This window comes from Larus michahellis, chromosome 7 (genome assembly GCF_964199755.1).
Source record: "Larus michahellis chromosome 7, bLarMic1.1, whole genome shotgun sequence".
Classification (NCBI taxonomy): Eukaryota; Metazoa; Chordata; class Aves; order Charadriiformes; family Laridae; genus Larus; species Larus michahellis.
The window spans coordinates 2,575,638-2,594,337 of NC_133902.1; the positions used below are offsets into that span (position 1 = coordinate 2,575,638).

At 63.9% G+C, this 18,700-nt stretch overlaps 2 protein-coding genes across 4 annotated transcripts; one reads left to right on the top strand and one right to left on the bottom strand.

Annotated features, from left to right (window-relative positions):
- Positions 1-2,215: 2,215 nt before the first annotated feature.
- On the top strand, positions 2,216-7,274 carry GAS2L2 (growth arrest specific 2 like 2). The gene is made up of 7 exons (XM_074595528.1): positions 2,216-2,352; positions 2,459-2,828; positions 3,471-3,709; positions 3,828-3,935; positions 4,519-4,615; positions 4,997-5,270; positions 5,432-7,274. The coding sequence occupies exons 2-7, from the start codon at positions 2,471-2,473 to the stop codon at positions 6,645-6,647; spliced, it is 2,292 nt and encodes a 763-aa protein (XP_074451629.1). The 5' UTR covers positions 2,216-2,352; positions 2,459-2,470; the 3' UTR covers positions 6,648-7,274.
- Positions 7,275-8,296: 1,022 nt separating this feature from the next.
- Positions 8,297-18,464, bottom strand: RASL10B (RAS like family 10 member B). Of its 3 annotated transcripts, none has more exons than XM_074595527.1 (4): positions 17,741-18,464; positions 13,957-14,289; positions 11,157-11,281; positions 8,297-10,766 (listed from the first exon to the last, which is right to left on the bottom strand). In XM_074595527.1, exons 2-4 carry the CDS (start codon positions 14,170-14,172, stop codon positions 10,496-10,498), a joined length of 612 nt encoding a protein of 203 aa, XP_074451628.1. In that variant the 5' UTR covers positions 14,173-14,289; positions 17,741-18,464; the 3' UTR covers positions 8,297-10,495. The 3 variants fall into 3 exon arrangements, with proteins under 3 accessions (XP_074451628.1, XP_074451627.1, XP_074451626.1); XM_074595526.1 differs by lacking the exon at positions 17,741-18,464 and adding an exon at positions 16,546-16,687; XM_074595525.1 differs by lacking the exons at positions 13,957-14,289; positions 17,741-18,464 and having other exon boundaries at positions 8,698-10,766; positions 11,157-11,506.
- Between the last annotated feature and the right edge of the window lie 236 nt (positions 18,465-18,700).

Consider the following 18,700-nt stretch of genomic DNA (forward strand, 5'->3'; position numbering starts at 1 on the left):
TGTGTGTGTGTGTTGTGTGGGTATTGCTGAATTTGGCCTCAGCATTTGTGCTTGCTGGATCAGATGGGGGGGATGGATCCCACTGAAAAATCACCGTATGAAACACGTGGTGCTGACAATGAAGAAAACACGGAAACTCTCTTTTCTGCTTCATCCCGAATTACTGTGGATGTCTCCCCACCTCGGGATGTGTTAATAGGTTTTTCTTCCAGCACGAAGGATGGATTCACACCGATGGGGCCCCTCCAGGTCCTTTTCCCATCATGGTGCGTGAAGGCAGGTCCTTGCTTCCCGCGGGATGGAGAACACCCTGGAGCCTTCCCCGCGGCTCCTGTTCGCTTTGCTTCATGCCGCGACACGCCGGGGCGTCCTACCGGTGCTGCCACCTGCGCGGGCAGCGTTCTGCCATGCCGGGAGAAGGACCGGCCGGCCGGCGCAGGGTTGGTCCTGCCTCCATCCCCGCTCACGTCTCCCACCCGGAGCTGCATCGCTCCTGCCCTCTCGGCTGGGATCTGCAGGGCGATGGGGAGGTTGATAGAGGTGATGGGGGGGGTTGATGGGGAGATCCATGGGAAAGACTGGCGCTGGACGCGGTCTTGGTGGCAAGGCGCCTGCCCTGGGCAGTGGGAAGGGTCAGGAGAGCAGTGTGATGGCTGATACACAATCCGTGTAGTGCTTTTTGGAGTCGGGAGGATTTATGGGTCCGTCTGTACCCCAGGGGTACTCCACACCTGCAGCTCTGCAGAGAAGCAGCAGGTCATGTCGCCTGTCGTGTCCCCTTAGGAGAGAGCCGGGAGTCCCTTCTGCCGTGGGACTGGAGGCTGAGGATGGGGCAACCTCGAATCCTTTCCCGTTTTTGGGTTTTCCTTTTCCTCCCTTGTTTGCCAGCTGTGTTTCGCGGGGCTGTGTGCTGTCGGGATGCCCTGGGGTCACGAAGGATGCTGCCAGGGCTGAGGCTGAGCACGGCGTTGCTGGCAAAGAGGGGGTGAGTGTGCTGCGTCGCCTGCACCCCACAGGTGTGGGGGGACCTGGGGGAGGTGGACTCACACCCCGAGCCATGCGATGGGCGCCGCTGGGTGCCCTGGCTGAAACTCCTGCGTCACAAGGATCGCTTTCTCCTCCTGGGCTCCCTGGCAGGGCATGCCAGGGGCAGACTCCTCCGGCCAGCATTCCCCAGCCCCGGGGGAATAGCTGGGATTCTTGCATTTCCTCCCCCAAAATGACACTGGCTGGACCACGATCCGCAGTGAGCATGGGCAGCTGGCTCCAGGGAGAGGACGGGGGTCTCCCGACGCAGCAGGAAGCCCCCCAGGCCCGGGAGAGGCTCCGTTTCGGCCCCGTGGTGTGGGCGCGTCCCTGATAGATTTGGTTTTTGTAGGAGCCGCCGGGTGCTGGGGCAGCTCTGCAAGCCCTGGGTTAGGGAGAGAGTCTCCAGCATTCCCAGCAGTGCCCACTCACCCGGCTGGTTGCTTTCTTAAAGCCCCAGCTCCTGGAGTCACGCCATCCACGGGAGAGCTTGGTTTCTGCCGAAGACCTCAGTGACAATTGGGCAATTTGGGAAGACATTTACAGGGGAGCACAGTGCAGAGAAAGCCCAAAGGCGGGCATGCAAATAAACCCCTCATCCTTATTTTATTTTGGTTTTTTTTTTTCAGAAAGAGCTTTGGGGGAGAGGATTGATGGATTTCCTCTGTGATTTGCAGCTGCAGCTCCTGCATTTCCCTGGAACTCGGGCTGAGCCGCGACACATCCCACGTCGCAGGGCTTCCCAGCTCCCGGTAAGGGGTGGAACGAGCCCTCGAGCAAAGGGGGCTCCCAGCCTGTTTGGGCTTGCAATGGCATGCGGTGGCATCTCAGCCGAGTGTCTGAGTCTGTAAAAATGGCTGCAAAAATGTGGCTGCCTTGGGGCTATCAATTCAGGGGTACCGAGCCCCGAAGGGCACCTTGTAGGGCCCCCAGGTCACCCCACCTGCGGGGGAGGTGGGCGCAGGGATGGTGGGGAGGGGGCAAATCCCCCCTCTTTTGGGGTTGTGAGCAACTTGGGATGCTGAAGCGCTGCTCCCTAACCCCTTCCTGGCCCAGAGCCAGGGATCTCGGGGGGGAAAGCCACCCCTGGGGGGTGTGGGGAAGAAGGAGCAGGGCTGCTGGCGGAGGAGCAGGAGCTGAAGGGTTAATGGGGAGTGTTTGCAGCCGGTCCCTTGTCACCAAGGAGAAGGGAACAGCACTTGGGAAGGAAACAAAACACCCACTGCCCAGGAGGGTGATTTCCTTTCCCCAAAGCCCTCGGACCTCAAGGAGGGCTCGGGGAGGACAGTGCCACCGTCCCGGGTGGCAGAGAGCAACTGGCACCGGGTGAGTGTGGCTGCTGGGGAGGTGGGCTGGGGACACGGCCCAGGGCAGCTCCTGATGTCCCTATCACCCGTGTCCCCATCGCCCCTTTCCCTCGGTTTCCTCCCAGTCTTATGGCAAAATGTGGGGGACGCCGGGCGCTGCGGTGCGGAGCATCCGTCCCTACCGCTCCAGCGAGCAGTACCTCTACGCCATGAAGGAGGAGTTGGCCGAGTGGCTGAAGGAGCTGTACGACCTGGACATCGGGGTGGGCACCTTCGTGGAGGTGCTGGAGACGGGGGCCGTGCTCTGTTCCCACGCCAACAACGTCACCCACGTGGCCGGGGAGTTTGCCCGCACCTGCCCCGGGGTGGCCCGCCACCTCCGCCTGCCCACCGCCGGCGTCGCCTGCAACCTCGCGGCACAGCCCGGCACCTTCCAGGCCAGGGACAACGTCTCCAACTTCATCCAGTGGTGCAGGAAGGAGATGGATATTAAAGGTAAGATGCCAGGCTCCTGCTGCCCCGTGTCCCCGAGTGCCATTTCCCTCCAGCTGCTCCTGCCGTCACCCCAGCTGTTTTCCCAAGTGTCCCCCAAGCCATTGGGCATCGGGTGGCACCATACCATGCATCCCTGAGCTGGGATTTCTTGCACAAGCTCCTCGGGGCTCGGCAGCAGCTTTGCAGAGAGCTGGCACGCAGTGGGCATGTTTGCTTGGGTGCAAATGTGCGCTGGCGGGGGGTGGAAATGGAAAGGGCATATGCTGCAGCCATGCACGGCATGATCCTGGCCGCAAGGACATCAGGAGCGGTCCTGGCTCTGAGCAAAGGGTCTGTCACCCTGACCCAACCACGAGAGGATGTCCAGGAAGGGCATGGGCATGGAGTGACACATCCTCAGCGCACCCGGCTGCTGTGGTTGGTGATTTGGGATGCCATGGACCAGCCATAGAGCCTTTCCTTGTAGGTGCCCAAGGGGAAGGCTCTTCCTCCATGAATTTGCCCCAATCTTTGTCAGACCCAGCCACATTCCTAGCGGGATGGCTCCAGGGAATAACATCCCTTTGGGTGGGTTTTGATCCCACCGATGCCCCCTGTCCCCACCTGCCTGCCCTGGCTCAGTCCGCCCTTGCCCTGCCCCAGACGTCCTGATGTTCGAGACGGAGGACCTGGTGCTGAGGAAGAACGAGAAGAACTTCGTGCTGTGCCTGCTGGAGCTGGCGCGCCGTGCCGCCCGCTTCGGCATGCGCGCCCCGACCCTCGTGCAGATGGAGGAGGAGATCGAGGAGGAGCTCCGCCAGGAGCTGGACCTGCCGCCTGCAGACACCCCCCTGCCCCGGCCCCCCAGGAAACCACGGGACCTCCACAACCTCGACCAGATGGTACGGATGGGCATGGAGCGGGATGGGGATGAAGATGGGGAGGGGGATGAAGATGAGCATGGCCACACCAGGACCCTTCCCAGGACCCCTGGTGAGGACCCATCCCTGCTGCCCACAGGTCCAGCACCTGGTCAGCCGCTGTACCTGCCCCGTCCAGTTCCCCATGATCAAGATATCCGAAGGGAAATACCGTGTGGGTGACTCCGACACCCTCATCTTTGTCCGGGTGAGTCCGCTTTGCCCCGTGCTTTTGGGGCACAGGCAGCAGGAATCCTGCTGTGCTCCCGCAAAACCCCTTCCATAATCCATTCCCCAATGTGAGGTTTTTGACCTGCCCAAAGCAGGGAAAGCTCGGCCCTGAGGTACACGTTTGCGTGGATGTAACCATCCATATGCACAGGACAAAACCTGCTGTCCCACGCCAAGCCAGAGCCAGGTCTTACCCAGCAATGGGAACACTGGGATGCTCCGTCCCTGCCTGCATCCGTCCCTAAGCCTGGCCTTCCCAAAGGACTCACCACGTAATGGTGGAGAGGGTTTTTCCCAAAAGGCTCCCTGCCCTCCTTGGGCTGATGAGACACGTTGGGATGGCAGCAGGAGCTGGGACCCTCCCTGCCTCGGTGGCGCTGAGCTGGGGATGAAGCTGTCCTTTGGGAGACCTGGTGGCACGTAGGGCGAGCCCAGGGATAGGATGAAGCCCGGCTGAGCGTGCCACCCCCAGGCTGCTTAAAAAGGCGGGGGTTGGGGTGTCCCCATGGATGCGTCGCACGCACCTCCCTGGACCTCACGGCGTGCGGCATCCCGTGCAGATCCTGCGGGAGCACGTCATGGTGCGGGTCGGGGGCGGCTGGGACACGCTGGAGCACTACCTGGACAAGCACGACCCGTGTCGCTGCACCTCGCTCTGTGAGTCCCCGCGTCCCCAAACCCCGTGGCTCTGCCCCGTGGCTGGGGTGAGGTGTGTGTGTGGGGGGGGTCCATCCTGGGTCTTGCTGCTTCTGGGGCCGTTTGCAGGAGTGGGAGGCCTCGTTACCGCCATGCCTCCTTACTTTGTGGGGAATGTCTGGTTTTGGGGACTCTCTTTGGCTTTGGTGGCCACTAGAGGTCACGGCAGCCTTTTGGATGGAGCCGGACCCCAAAAGCTCCTTTGCAGGGAATGCAGGTTTGCTCCAGCATCCCCAGGGGGCTGGATGGTGAGCAACGGCGTGCTGGGCTGCACCGGGGGGGTGGGTGCAATGGATGGGGATGCTGAGCTCCCCCCCCACACACACACACTTTTCCTCCCAGCTCATAAACAAGCCTTGAAAACCAGGAGCCCCCAGCAGCAAGTGCAGCACGAGGTCCGGCTGTGCCCGGCCTCCAAGGCAGCCCCCCGTGGCCAGCCCCAGCCCACACTGCTGGTCAGCCGCTCGCAGAGCCCCCTGCCCCCCGTCGCCTGGGGGTCCCGCATCCCCCAAGGTCCCCGGTCCCCTGCCAGCCCATCGCCAGAGGGCTCGGGTCGCCCACCGGGTGCCAGCCCTCGCCAGGAGCCAGCGCAGCCCCAGAGGGTCCCTTCGGGCAGGTAAGTGGTGCAGAGATGCTCCGTGCCCCAAACCGCCTGGTTTCAGAGCAGTTTTTCCCCCATCCCTGAATTTTTTCCCTCCCTTCTGGAGCTGCTAGGCCAGATGGAGGCGGGGGCACGGTGGTGGCTCCCTGTCCCCTCTCCGGTCTCTCTCCTTGCAGGACACAGGAGCCAGCGGCCACCCCTTTAGGGATGCAGCCACCACCGTCCAGGTCACCTGCTCGACCCAGCTCCCCTGGCTGCGCCGGTGGGGCGACACGCCGGGCACCCACCCCTTCCCGGCTGAACCCCAGCACACGGGACAGCGTGGGGGTCCCCAAGGTGCTGTGTGGGAGCATCCCGGGGAAAACCCCCATGGCACCGGCACGGGGCAGGCCCGCGGCACCCGGCACCCGGCTGGCACCTGCACCTCCAAAAAGCAGCCGGCAAGGAGGCAAATTGTCTGCGGCAGCTGCCAGGGCACAGGAAAGGGGGGTCCCCACAACAGTGGCATCCCGTGCCCCCAGCCCCATCAAGGTCTGTGCACCCTCCCCACATCAGGATGCCCGGGGAGGCTCCCAGAGCCGGAAAAGCCTGCGGGAAGGGAGCCGGGGAGCCCTCGGCCGGGGCCAACCGCTGTCACCCCGAAATTCCTCCAGCCAGCCTGTAAAACAGGACGGCAGCATTAAACCTTCTGTCAAAGCCATCCCGGCCGTCTGCCGGCCCCCCACCCCTTCAGCCCATTTTGCAAATGGGTGCAAGGGCTGTGCTGCTGGGGGGGGTCCCCAGGGGACTCAGCAGTGCCACCCGGCCACCAGCCCACAGGCTGGGGGTGATGAAGGTCCCAGGGTGACAGCAGATGAGCTGGGGGGATCTTGCAGCCGTGGCGGGGGGAGAGAGGGTCCCCGGGGGTGCTGGGGGCACACGCAGCCCCCCGGCTATGGCAGGGTGGTGGAAGAGCTCTCCCGCGGGCGGCAGCCGCTGCGCCCCGTGGGTTTGGGGAACTGGGTCCCCAGAACACCCCCACAAGCCGTCCCACAGCCCACCGCCCTCCCCACTGGGGGGGAGGCGGAGGAGCTAGGGGTGGGGGGCCAGGGACCCAGGGCCAGCAATGTCCCCAAGCCCCGGCGGTGCCTGAAGAAACCCGAACGCGTGCCCTCCATCTACAAGCTGAAGCTGCGGCCCAAGGTGCGTCCCCGGCGGGACCACCGGCCGGGCAAGCGCCCCTCGCGCATCCCCACCCCACTGGGGCAGCGCCCGCTCCCTCCCCGGGGCCAGCATCGCCCCCCGGCACCCTCCCGGCACCCCCAGCCCGGTGGCACGCACCCCGGCACCAAGCCCTCGCCCGCCGACAGCGGCGCCTGGCTGACCGAGGATGACGAGGAGTCGTGGGTCTGATCCCTCCCCCCCCGCCAGGTTTTGGAGGGGACGGACCCCCTCGCTCATCCGAAGGGGGAGCGATGCTGAAGATGGTGCTTTGGTGCCGGATTTCCTCCCGGGGGGCTCTGGGAGTCCTCAATTGCTCTTCGGAGCTGCACCCCCTCCTTCCCAGTGAGGTTTTTTTTTTTTGGACTGGTAATTCTTCTCCTAAACAGCTGCTCTTGTACTGGTTTGGGTAGTAAAATCAAGAGAATGGGGCACCTTCTGCAGGGAGGAGGGGTGTAACCGGCCCCTACAGTGTCCCCCTAAAGCGGGGACACCCCGCACCTGGCATCCAAGCGTGCAAACCATCTGGTACCTCAGCCTTCCCCATCTGTAAAATGGGACTAACACAGCTCGTGTCTTACAGCACCAAGAGCTTTAACGAGCATTCGAGTCACTCAGGTCGGGGGGGGGTTGTCACAGGAGGTGACCCTTGCTGAGCCCCACGGGCTTCCTTATGGGTGAAGGTGGGAGCCCCGGGGGGGTCGGTGGTCACCTCGGCGGTGATGGTCGGGGTGCTGGCTGTCACCAAGGCTTGTTGCAGCCGCCGCTGCCCTCCCAGCCACGGACCCGGCAATGTTGGTTGTGCAATAGAGATGTACCAAAGCTCTGCTGTTTCGGCATCGTTTCTGTGTGGGTGGGGAGGAGGAGAGGATAATCCTGACAGGGGGGGTCACAGCTGGGGCAGGGAATTTGTGCCGCCGGTCTGCTGCAGGTGTGCACAGCAAGCGTCCCTCCGAGAGCCCCACGGGGGTGAGAAGAGCCCCATCATCCAAGAGAGGATGGAGCCGGACCCACACCCCTGTGGATGCAAAACCTGCTTGCAAAAATATTCCTTTTTGCAGGGGAGAAACTAATTCCCCCCCCGGCCCTGCACACTCGGAACCGCAGAGGGGCTGGGAGAGCGGCGGCGGGGCGGCGAGCGATCCGGCACCACGGGCAAAGAGCAGCGAGGCGGGTACGGAACAAAGAGGGACAGACCTGATTTTTTTTAATTGGATTTCAGAGAAGGGGGTGCAGGGCGTTACAGGCAGTGTAGACACCTCAGGAATCTCCGACAAGAAGTCCAGGGGGGGAAAGGAAAGCCAAGTCCAGGCAACCGGGACGCTCACCGGGGCAGGAGGAGGAGGAGGAGGAGAGGGAAGCATCCTTGCCAGGGCTGGACCGAACCCAGGCATCACCTCCTGCGGCACCACACGCACCGGAGCGGGGGGGGACGGAAACCCGGCACTGCCCTGGGGACAGCGGTGGGGACATCCTCAGCCTCTCCCAGGCTCGGGAGCAGGTTGTTTTTAGCAGGACCAGGGCGGCGGCGGGCGAGCGGTAACGCTTCGTACTAAGGGTGCGGGCAAGGCCGCGGCTGCTGCTGTGCTCCCGCCTGCTCTGCCCCCACCAGCCTGGCCACACACCGGACATCCCTGTCCCATTTTCCCTGCTGGTGCCACCGCCTACCCCTCCTGGGCTCTCGGGAAAGTAGCTCTTTGTAGCCCTCGTTTTCTCGGGAGCTGGGAAATGCTGTCGAAGCGGCGAGAGTTATTATTACTAATATAACTTTCTCTGTCTATAAAGTACAATAGAATATAACAATTGTATTTATAACCTTTTTTTTTCTTTTTTTTTTTTTTCAAAATACTAAATAGGTGCTATAAAAACCTGTAACTAATTGTGCTATAAACTGCAGGCTACAGGGTTATAACAAACAATGTATTGGCTTAGTCGTTGATATGTGTACGTCGGAGCACTTTATAAATGCTTTATTAGTAGCATTTACCAAGGAATTTCCTTCTCAAACAATTTGGAGGGATAAAGCTAGCCAGAGACCGATAACGTGGGCTTACACGTGTTAATAAATCCTGACGAGGTGAGGTCGGGGTTGGGGGGGTGCCGGTATGTTTGCCGTGAAGGCGAGGGATGGTGACAAGTGCCACTGCCCTTCCCCGGCCGGGGCTCTCACAGCCACCTGAGACAGAACCGTGTCCCCCCAGCGCCTTTTTTCCTTCTTTTTCTTTTTTTTTTTTTTTTTTTTAGGGGAATGGGGTTTGGGGCCCCAAGCGGCTGCTGGGGGTGGGAAGGGAGGAGCGGGGTGACCCCCCCCCGAGCCCCCGGCGTTGGGGCTGCAGGGCAGCGCGCGGGGACGGGGCGGTGAAACGCAGCGTGCCGGAGCCCGGCTGGACCGAGCCTTAATAGAAATTGTCACCCAGAGCAGCGCGGTGCTGCCGGCGGATGGAAACCCGGCTGAGGGGGGAGAGATGGGGCTGGCCCCCTTTCGCTTCACAGCCCCGCGCGGCGCTGAACGCCGGCATCCCCTCGTTACACCAGACACCGCTGAGATGGTTTGGCCAGAGGATGGACTGGCCTCAGCGCCGGCCTCAGCGGGGGCAAGGGTGGCGTTTCCCCGTGTCTCACACAGCCAAGAAGGAGCAGCCACGGCCCCCTCGGCCTCTCGCTCGCCCGTCGCCGGCACAGCGCCCCGACGCCCTTTGCTAGTGCAGGCTGCGCTTTGCCACCCGCTCCGCAGGACAAGGCGCAGGTGAGCTGCAAGTCTGGTGTAAAAACAAGATGAAAACTCAAAAAAAAAAAAAAAAAAAAATAGATGGGAGGGCTCACCCTCCTATTCGGGATGTGCAAGAGAGAAAAAAAAAAAAAAAAGCAATGCAACTGGAAATGCAACTCCAGCTCCCTATTGCTTCGGAGGCTGCCTTCGCACCGCCGCTCGCGTGCATGGAGGAGAGCACGGCGTGGGAAAGCCCGGCGCGGGTCGGACCCGCCTGGTGGCACCGCTGGCGGGGGGCGATGGCACAGGGGACACCGCCTGCCCGCCCCGGGGGGACGCCGGGGGCTTGGGTGGGAGCTGTGCAAAGCCCGTTGCCCGCTGAGCCCGGGACGCGAGGTAGCGGAGGGGTGACCTGCCCGGCAAGGAGCGCTTCCGAATTTATTTGGTGTTTGACAGGCTGGTGGGGGAGGACAAGCCTTCCTTGGCTGAACGGGGACTCCGAGCCCTGGGGAAGCAGCACCCAGCACCCTGGGGGGGATATAAGGGGCAGGATGGGGGCTTGATTATTTTTTTTTATTTTTTTTGTTCTCCTTTCTTGTTTTCATCCAGAAATTCTGCCTGGAAATCTGACCCAACTGAGCCGAAAGGGAGCCCGTGTAACCTTTGCCGGAGGCTGCTCTGCCCTCCGAGGGGACAAACCCCAGCTCCGCCGGCAGGAAAATGGGACTCCCGGCTCTGCCCGTGCCCCGGGAATGGAGCCACCTCCATCACATCAGGACACCAGCACCCGGGCAATTTTCTTTCGGGGGGCAGGCGATGGCAGGCAGCAGCAAGCGTTGCCCCTGCAATGCCGGGGCAGGAGCCAGCGAGGACAGACCCAACAGCCAACCTCTGGCCACCACCCGAGGTGGCTCCTCCACCCCCCGATGCCACGCAGCGTTTCAGGCATGGCGGACACACAAACCCCCCCCCGGGACTTTGGCCCCGAGCGCCGGAGGCTCAGGGAGGGCTCGGGGGTTTAGCCAAGGTCCTCCCTCACCCCTCGCTACCTGCAGGCAGCGCGGCCGCACACCCGCTCCAACCCGCCGATGGCTGTCGCATCACCCTGCCCAGCACCGCCCAAGGTGCAGCGTCCCCAAATGTCACCGCAGGGTGCCAGCGCCGGCGGGGGAGCAAACCCCGAGGTGCCTCCGGCACAGCTCCTGCCGCGGCGTCACCCCCGCAGAGAGCCGTGATGCCGGGGAGCCGTGGTCCCCAGGGATGGGCAGCTGCGGTCCCTGAGGACGGGCACGGCCATGGCGGGGGGGGATCCATCAGGGCAGGGGGGGGCTCACATGATGGTGCATCGGTTCCTGCGCAGGGCGCCCTGGAAGCGGATGGTGGTGTGGACGTGCTTGCAGCGGGCGCAGCCCACGCTCTTCAGGAGCTCGCTGAAGAGCAGCAGGATGTGCCAGTTGTACTTGGCCGAGCACTCGATGTAGCCGCACTTCCACGTCTTCTTCACCAGGTTGGAGACGTTCCAGCGCGGGATCACCCGGCCCCGCTGCAGGTCCCGCTTGTTGCCCACGATGATGATGGGCGTCTCCGAAGTGCCGATGACCCTGGGGAGGACGGGAGGTGAAGGAGGAGAGAAGGGGACGGGGCACAGCGCGATGATGGACCTCCACAACCCATCCCAAACTGGCCCTTGGCTTTGGCTTGCCAAGAGGGACGTGCCTCCTCTTGGCCTGTCCCCTTGTCCCTCTTTGTGGCCAGCCCAGTTCCTTCCCCAGGGATGGCTGCCCTCGCCCACAGGGAATATCTGCCTGGGGTCCTGCTCCTTCTCCTGCCCTTGGGTCCAGTTTTGCTTTTGCTTTTGGGGTCCCAGCCCTGCAAAGGGGTTTCCCCCCCATCTCTAATATCTCAGCTCTGATGCCAAGAGCACGGGAGCACTGGGGCGAGCTGTAGCGCCCCGCTGGGAGCCCCACGGGATGCAGCAAAGGGGTCCCTACCTCGTTTCCAGGATCTGCTGGCGGATGGTTTTGATGTACTCAAAGCTGTCAAAGCAACAGATGTCATAGACCAGGATGTAGGCATGGACGCTCCGGAGCCCCCTGCAACACACGTCCGCCCACTCCTGCAAGGTGCAGAGAGGGATCAATCCCGGCTCAGCCCCGACGCCGTGCCCGGGGGATGCCCCGCGCTGATTCGGGGCCGGGCATGCCGAGGATGCTGCTACGCCGGCGGGTAGCAAGGGGTCTGCAGGCTCTCCAGCCCTGACGCCCAGCGCCCAGCTCACCTCTGCTCTGCCCCAACCCACCCCTGCGACGGCTCTGAGTGCCCCCTGCAGCCCTTCAGCCATCCCCCTCCTGTCTCCGGAGATCCCTTATCCCCCTCGTTAATCCAGAGGAGAGATAACGGGATTTGTCAGCCCCAGTTTCTCTCTTGAGGGAGGATTACAGCCTGCCTAATACACAGCAGCCCAGGGGAGAGCTGGGAACGGGGCTGAATGCAACCCCCTGCCCTGCATGTAAAAGCTTCAGCCTCCAGAGCTGCTAATTAGGCGTGTTAATTAGTGACGCGCCCTGGTTTTTGGGCAGGGCGGGTGAGGAGGATGCTGAGGGTTGAGCGGGACTCAGCCCGGCCCTGGCTCCATGGGTCTGGGGGTGATGGACAGGGGTGATGGTCTGGGGGAAGCTCCACAGCTTCCCCCACGAGGGGGAAGGTGACGGCAGGGCTCTTCGGAGGGGACACGGGGACGGGAGAGGAGCAGTGGCTGCTCGGGAGGGGGGGTCTGCGAGAGTGAGATCGGGAGGGTTCACCCGTCGGGGGTGGCCTCTCCACAGCCAAAATTTGGAGCTGTAAGAAATACATGCGGTTAGGAAAGCTTTGGGTTTCCAGGAATGACAGGGTTGGGTTGTTTTTTTCCCCCCCGTGCTATAGGAGTGCGAATCTGCCCCGCTTCCAGCCACTTCCCCAGCCCAGCCCAGCAGGGCTACGGAGGCCGCAGTGACACCGGGGAATGGCAGCCCACCCAAACCCTCCCGAGTGCCACCGGAGAGGAGACGGATGCACCCAGGAGGAAAGGCACCACTTCTCCCCGAGCAAACCTCTTCAGCGCCGGCAGCCACCCCTTCCTGAGTTTATCATCGGAATGGGGGAAAACGGGAAGACCTAGGACCCAAGGAAACTGGGAAAAGGAAAGTTTTGGGGTGCGGACTGGTCTCCATCGCAGACCACGGCGCAGGAAGGAGCTGGGAGCGAGTGGCATGGCACAGCCCCTCGCCCATCCACGGAGGGGAGGGACGGTGTGCTGCTCCTCCGTGTCGGAGCTGCAGGCGGATGGAGCAGCAGCGTCTCAGGTTACTCTGAGTCCTGATACACCTGGAGATCAATAAATTGCTGCTATTTCACCACGCTGGGGTGCAGCTTGCTCCGGCGCCATGATGTCGGGACGGTTTTCCCTGCACGGTGCAGGTTTCCCGGGATGCTCGGGGCTGGAGGAAGGTCACACTGCGCATCCTGCCTGGTCCCATGCAGGAGCGGGACATCAGGGACCCACCGGCCTCTGCTGCTCCCCCAGGACATCGCTCCAAGGATGCTGCTCCCGGGCATGGAGCAAAGCCCAGCAATGCTTCCCAGCGGACGGAGCCGTATCCCCCACCACGGTCCTCTCCTTTCCCCTTGGAGCCATCCCTCTATCCATCCCCTCTTCCCTGGAAACCTCCATCCGTTCCCACCGGCTGCCTCCTCCTGAGCGCGGCGAGGCGGGGAGCTAATCGAGTGTGTTAGTGTCGGCTGCCGTGTCAATAAATTACCCTTTGCTATTTCAGGCTGCCTCTTGCACTGACCTTTCGTTCTCTGCACACGCCGATTAATTTTTAAACCTCTTCCTCGCCCCCGGAGCGCTCACTTCGCCTCCTGCCCGACGGCGCAGGGGACGCCTGGAGCACTACAAGGCCCCTGTAGCCCTGTCCCTGTCGGGCACGGGAGTCATATAATTATATTGATTAAAAATGTAAGAGAGTCCAGCCCGAGGGAGGTGATGCCGCTGGTGGCATTTTCCTCCTGCGGCCACAGCTGGGCACCTCCGGCTCCTTTCCCCGCAGGGGTGACACAACTTGTGCCCCTGGGATGGAGCCGTGGCACAAGCTTAAAATCCTCTTTTTCCCCATTAAAACCCCCCAAAGCGGCCGGCACCGATGGCAAGACTTTCCAACCCCATGCTGCCTTTTGGGGCTGTTTTGGAAGCACCAGAGAGTGCTGCGGGGTGCAGAGCCAGTGGGCTCAGGGCTCCAGGGACAAACGCAGGTGACGCCGGGGGAATAACGGCCACCCGGGGAGGGGACGAGCAGCCCCGCTCCGCCTGGCTTGGGCAGTGGGTGCGTCGGGGTCTGCCTCTCCAGAAACCCCTGTTTTTCACCCGAATGCTTTGGTCGTGCTCCCCCAGCCCTTCGCTGGCCCCGGCTCTGGCAGCGATGGAACCAGATCCCAGTGCTCCGGGATTCACCGCCCAGCTGGAGGGGGAGATCCGGCATCACCGGAGCCGCGGTCCTCAGAGTGGGACACCGTCCCTGCCGCATTTGGCATCATTTTAGGTGAAAAAGCTTTAAAAAATACTGTATCCTGGGCCCGCTCAGCCGGTACCGTGAGGATGTGATCCCTCGCCCAGCTTTTAGCAAGCGAAGCCCAACACGGAAGGAGAAGCATCCTGGGAAGAGGAGGAACTGGGACCCCGCAGGGTTATACAGCGAAACTGCCGTCACTGGAGACCCCCCCAAACGCGGGGGTCCCATCCCACCGAGCCCCTACCTGCAGGGTGTTGACGGGGAAGGCGGTGATGGGGGGAAAGTCCATGATCTGCAGGTCGTGGACGTGGCCGTTCATGACGACGGCGGGCAGGTAGACGCGGCGGGCCGTGGTGGGCACGCAGACCTCGCTGAACTCGTTGTAGAGGAACTGCCGGACTATGGCGCTCTTGCCCACGCCCTGGGCTCCCAGCACGGCGATCTTGACCGTTGCCACCATGCCGTCGCACGCCGGCCGCTGCCCTGCTGCTGCCCCCGCGGCGCCGAGGCTGCATATTCCCGTGCAGGGGGCCTCAGCCCCATTCAGGATGCATTTCCCCTCCGGGACAGCCCGTCACTGCAAGGCCGAGGAAAAGCTGGTCAGATCCCGGAGACACCCTGGCAGACCCCACTATCGCTTCAGGCAATATTTTTCCAAGCGGGAGCCCATGGGAAAAAAGTTATGTTCGTCCGCGGGGAGGAGGAGCATCCCCCAGGGCTGGGAGACGTCCCCAGCGGGGACCTCGGCACTGCGAGACCCCAGGGTTCCCCTCGGAGGCTCCCACCCTGCAGAGCCAAGGATTTGAGCAAACTTCATCCCAGGAAGGTTCTCACGGGCACGTTCAGCCCTTTTGGTACCAGAGCAAGGAAACCTCCGGGAAAGGGACTGTCTGCAGCTCCGGGTTTGCCCAGCCCCGGGCTGTGCTGGGGACTTGTCCCATAACACCCACAGGGACTGTCACCGGCTGCTCCATCCCGGTGCTGCCCCAAGCCAGGGAATCCATCTTCCCTCCACTTGGACAGCCAGAATTGCCTTTTCCGGGGAGGGCGGGGGGATTGCTCTGTGCCTGTGAGCGACAGCTTTAATGTTTAATTTCAGGCTTTGAACGGTTTGGCAATTAACTTGATGGAGGCTAATTTCCGAGCCAGCTGATGGGGTGAGCCCACAAGCCGCTGGCACACGTGGTGAAGCCAGAGGGGCCCCGGGGCAGGGCCGTGTGTGTGGAGGGGACACGGGGTGATAATCCATGCACAAGGAAACGGGAGCCGAGTCTGAGGAGCCCAAACACCCCCTGGCACTGGGTTCCTGCCTGGGTGCTGCGATGGAAACAGCCAAGGGCGACGGGCAGAGTCCCACTTCTGCTCAATCCCATTGCTGGGAATTGGCTCGTGCGTTATCCCAAAGTGTGGATACTTTTACCAGTTTGTGATGCTCTGGCCTGTTTTCCCTGACAATCATCCCCAAAGCACAGGGCAGCACTCCCCGAGCTGGCAGGAAGCGGCAGGTTCGAACCACCCCGTCCTGCCTGCTTTAAGGGGGTTTATTCGCCCCGAGGAGAGCTCGGCCATGGAAGTCCCTGCTGCTGGGTGCTGGGGGGGGCCGGGCTTCCCACGGTCTCCCGGCCTGGGCCGTGGCTTACGCCATCCTCACCATCCTCATCCTCCTCACACCGGGGCAGGGGGCCTTCAGCAGGGCCTGATCCACCCCCGAGGGCAGCAGGGCAGGTTTGTGCCCAGGGCTGGGGGACACGGGAGCGTCCCCAGGGGTGCTGACTGCCCTCGGGGACCCGCTCGCTCCAGCCCCGGCAGCAGGAGCATTTCTGTGCCACATGCAGGGAAACGGGGGGGCGGTGCAGGAGCCCCCGCACCCAGCCCTGCCAGGGCCTTTCTCCTCCAGCAGCCAGCACTGTCATCCCGAGTCCCAGGGGCCACGCTGCTGCAGGGACAACCCTGTCCCCACAAACCCTTCCTCCTCACGGCAGCAACCCCAGCTCCCCTGTGGGGACGGAGCGACGCAGCCGGAGACCCGGCACCTGCGGGGCTGCCCTGAACTGCAGAGCGGGCTGGGCCCTGCCGTGTCACCCCCAAAACCCTGTCCCCCTCCGAGCTGGCACGCAGGTACCACGCCTGGGGAAAGCCGGCTCACGGGCCCCACAAAGCGGGCTTCCCCCCGCAAAGCATCAGAGGCCAACATGACGGCTCCCGGCCCCACGAGCACCTCACGCCAGCGTGCCACCGTGGGAAACTGAGGCGCAGAGCGGGGTCGCAGCCAGGGTGGCCCCAGGGTGGGGTGGCGAGCGGGGAGCAGCCCGGGGGGGGCCCAGGCGCTCAGCACAAGGCCGAGCTCGGCGGGTCGCAGGGCCGGGCGGAGGCTCGCGGGCCGCTCCCGGGAAGGAGGGTGCCCCGGCCCCCGCCGCGACCTTGGCCACCCCGCCGCCACCCGCACTCGCCACCCCGCGGGCAGCCGGAGGAGCGAGCCCTGACCCCCGCGGCAGCATCGCGCATCCCCCCATCCCGCATCCCGCATCCCGCATCCTGCATCCCGCATCCCGCCCCGACCCTCCCGGGGGGATGCTCTCGCCGCGGCGGGCAGCGCAGCATCCCCGGCCCGCGGGGGGGTTGCCGGGGCTGGGGGAGGTCGGGGGGTGCCGGGTGGGGGGACACACGCACCCCCCAGGCCGGCTTGGGGGAAGCGGGGAGCACCGGCGCTCAACTTTCGCTGGGGACCCCCCCCCCAGCCCCGCTACCCCGGTCCCCCGCCGGCCCTGCCCGGCGGCAACTTTGCCCCCCCGTTTCCCCCCGCTCCCGCAGCTCCCCGGCGGGGGATCCCTACCTTGCAGCGGCGGCCCGGGCCGGCGGCGCCCCGGCAGGCGGCGGAGCCATGCGGCGAGCCCGGTGCGGGGCGGGCGGCCCCGCTGCAGAGCCCCGGCCCGGCCCGGCCCGGCCCGGCCCCCGCCCGGCGCGGCGCTACCGAGGGGCCGGGGGGCGGCGGGGGGCGCCGGGCGGGGGGCGGCGGCCGGCGCTGGGTGGCAAAGCCCGGCCGGGGCACGGGGAGGGGGACAGGAGGCGGCCGGGGAGGGAGGCAGGCAGGCGGTGCTCAGGCGGGGAGGAAGGCAGCGCCCCAGGGAGGGGGGGGATGGAGGCAGTGCCCGGGGAGGGATGCGGGGAATGCCCGGGCGGGGAGGCAGGCAGTGCCTGGGGAGGGAGGCAGGCACTGCTCGGGCAGGGATGCGGGCAGGGATGCCCGGGAATGATGCAGGCAGTGCCAGGGGAGGGAAGGAGGCACTGCCCAGGCGGGGATGCAGGAGGTGCCCGGGGAAAGATGCAGGGGATGGCTGGGGAGAGATGCAGGCAGTGCCCGGGGAGGGAAGGAGGCTCTGCCCAGGCGGGGGTGCAGGGAATGCCCGAGGAGGGATGCAGGGAATGCTCGAGGAGGGATGCAGGCAGTGCCCGGGGAGAGATGCAGGGAATGCCCGAGGAGGGATGCAGGCAGTGGCCGGGGAGAGATGCAGGGGATGCCTGGGGAAGGACGCAGGCAGTGCCCAGGCAGAGAAAGAGGCAGCGCCTGGGAAAGGAGGCAGGGAATGCCAAGACCGAGTAGCAGGAAGCCAGGAGAGACCCCGGCTTTTCCCGGGGCTCTGGGGAGGTGCTGATGGGAAAAGATCCTCCCTGCAGTGTGCTGGGTGCAACACCGTCACCCCTTCCCTCCCTGGCGCCCAGCAGCATCTGTACACTCATGCCCACCCTGTGGGAGCCCCCTGGGGCCAGACCCCTTTGGGGGAGCAGGGTAGGACCCCCCCAGGGACACATTCCCTCCTCCGACACTGCTGCTCGGTGTGCTCTTGGGCACATCCCTTCACCCCCTCGCTGTGTGAGCCCCTGGCCCAGCTGGCAGGGCTGGGGGTTTCTCTGTGCCCGCTGTCACCGGGGGATGCTCGCAGTTCGGGGTGGTGCCAGGCCCCACCGAGGAAGGGACGTGTCTGTTGCAGCACCTGCGGTTTTTGGGACACCCCACACCGAGCATTTACCTGCGTGCTGGATGGCGAGGAAGATACCGGTCGCACCTCCAGGGAGCGTGGTCCAGGCCCCCGTGACACGCTGCTGATGGACTCCCTGTGCCTCTCTGCTCCTCGAAGCAGACCCCGAACCCCGCTCCAGCTCACCGTGACACCAGCGAGCACCGAGGTGTCCCCGTGGGGCTGGCGGTGGTCATAAAGGCTTTGCTGAGCCCAAACACTGGCCACAGCATGGCTGGGCTCCCCCCAGCCTCGTCGGCACCTTTGGCTGGGAAAAGCAGCGTCTCCGGCGGCTCCTCTCCGGGGTGAGGAGGGGGGTACAAATGGAAACACGTTGCCATATCCTTCCTGGGGGGAAAACGGGATGGCAGACAAGCCCCACAGCTCCTGGGGGAGCGAAATGCGGGACAGCCTTTGTGCCACTGCCCCAAGGCTGGGGCTGAGATCAGCACCAGGCGAAGGGAGTCGGAGCCCCTTTTCCATCTCACGTTACACCCAGGCTGTCAGAGATTTGGGACTTATTTTCCCGCAGAGCTGCCTGATGCTTGCAGCTAGGGAAATATTTAGGTGTCCCCAGGGGTTATCACCAGCCCCAGACGCTGCTCCCCTTCCCCCCATTGCCATAAAGCAGCCCCGAGCCCTGAAATCTTTCTGGGAGAGGGCAGGGATCGCGGCTGCACATGAACTCGCCTGCACAATTCAGGCTCCAGCCTCGGGGCTATTTTTAGCATTTCCCTCCGAGATGCTCTTCGCTTGCAGTTTTATTTGTGAAATTTAATATACGAGGGAGGGGGGAGGGGAGCGGGGCTGGATCCTGGCACGTCCTCACTGGCTGGGAGGCTTATCCCAGCCTCAGCGACAGGCGACTGACACGAACCGAAAATCATCCGTCAAAGAGCGCCCGTGTCCTGGCATGCGGGCGGCAGCGGGGCGCAGGCAGAGCTGACGGCTCGGGGGGCCGCGGTCCGCCCC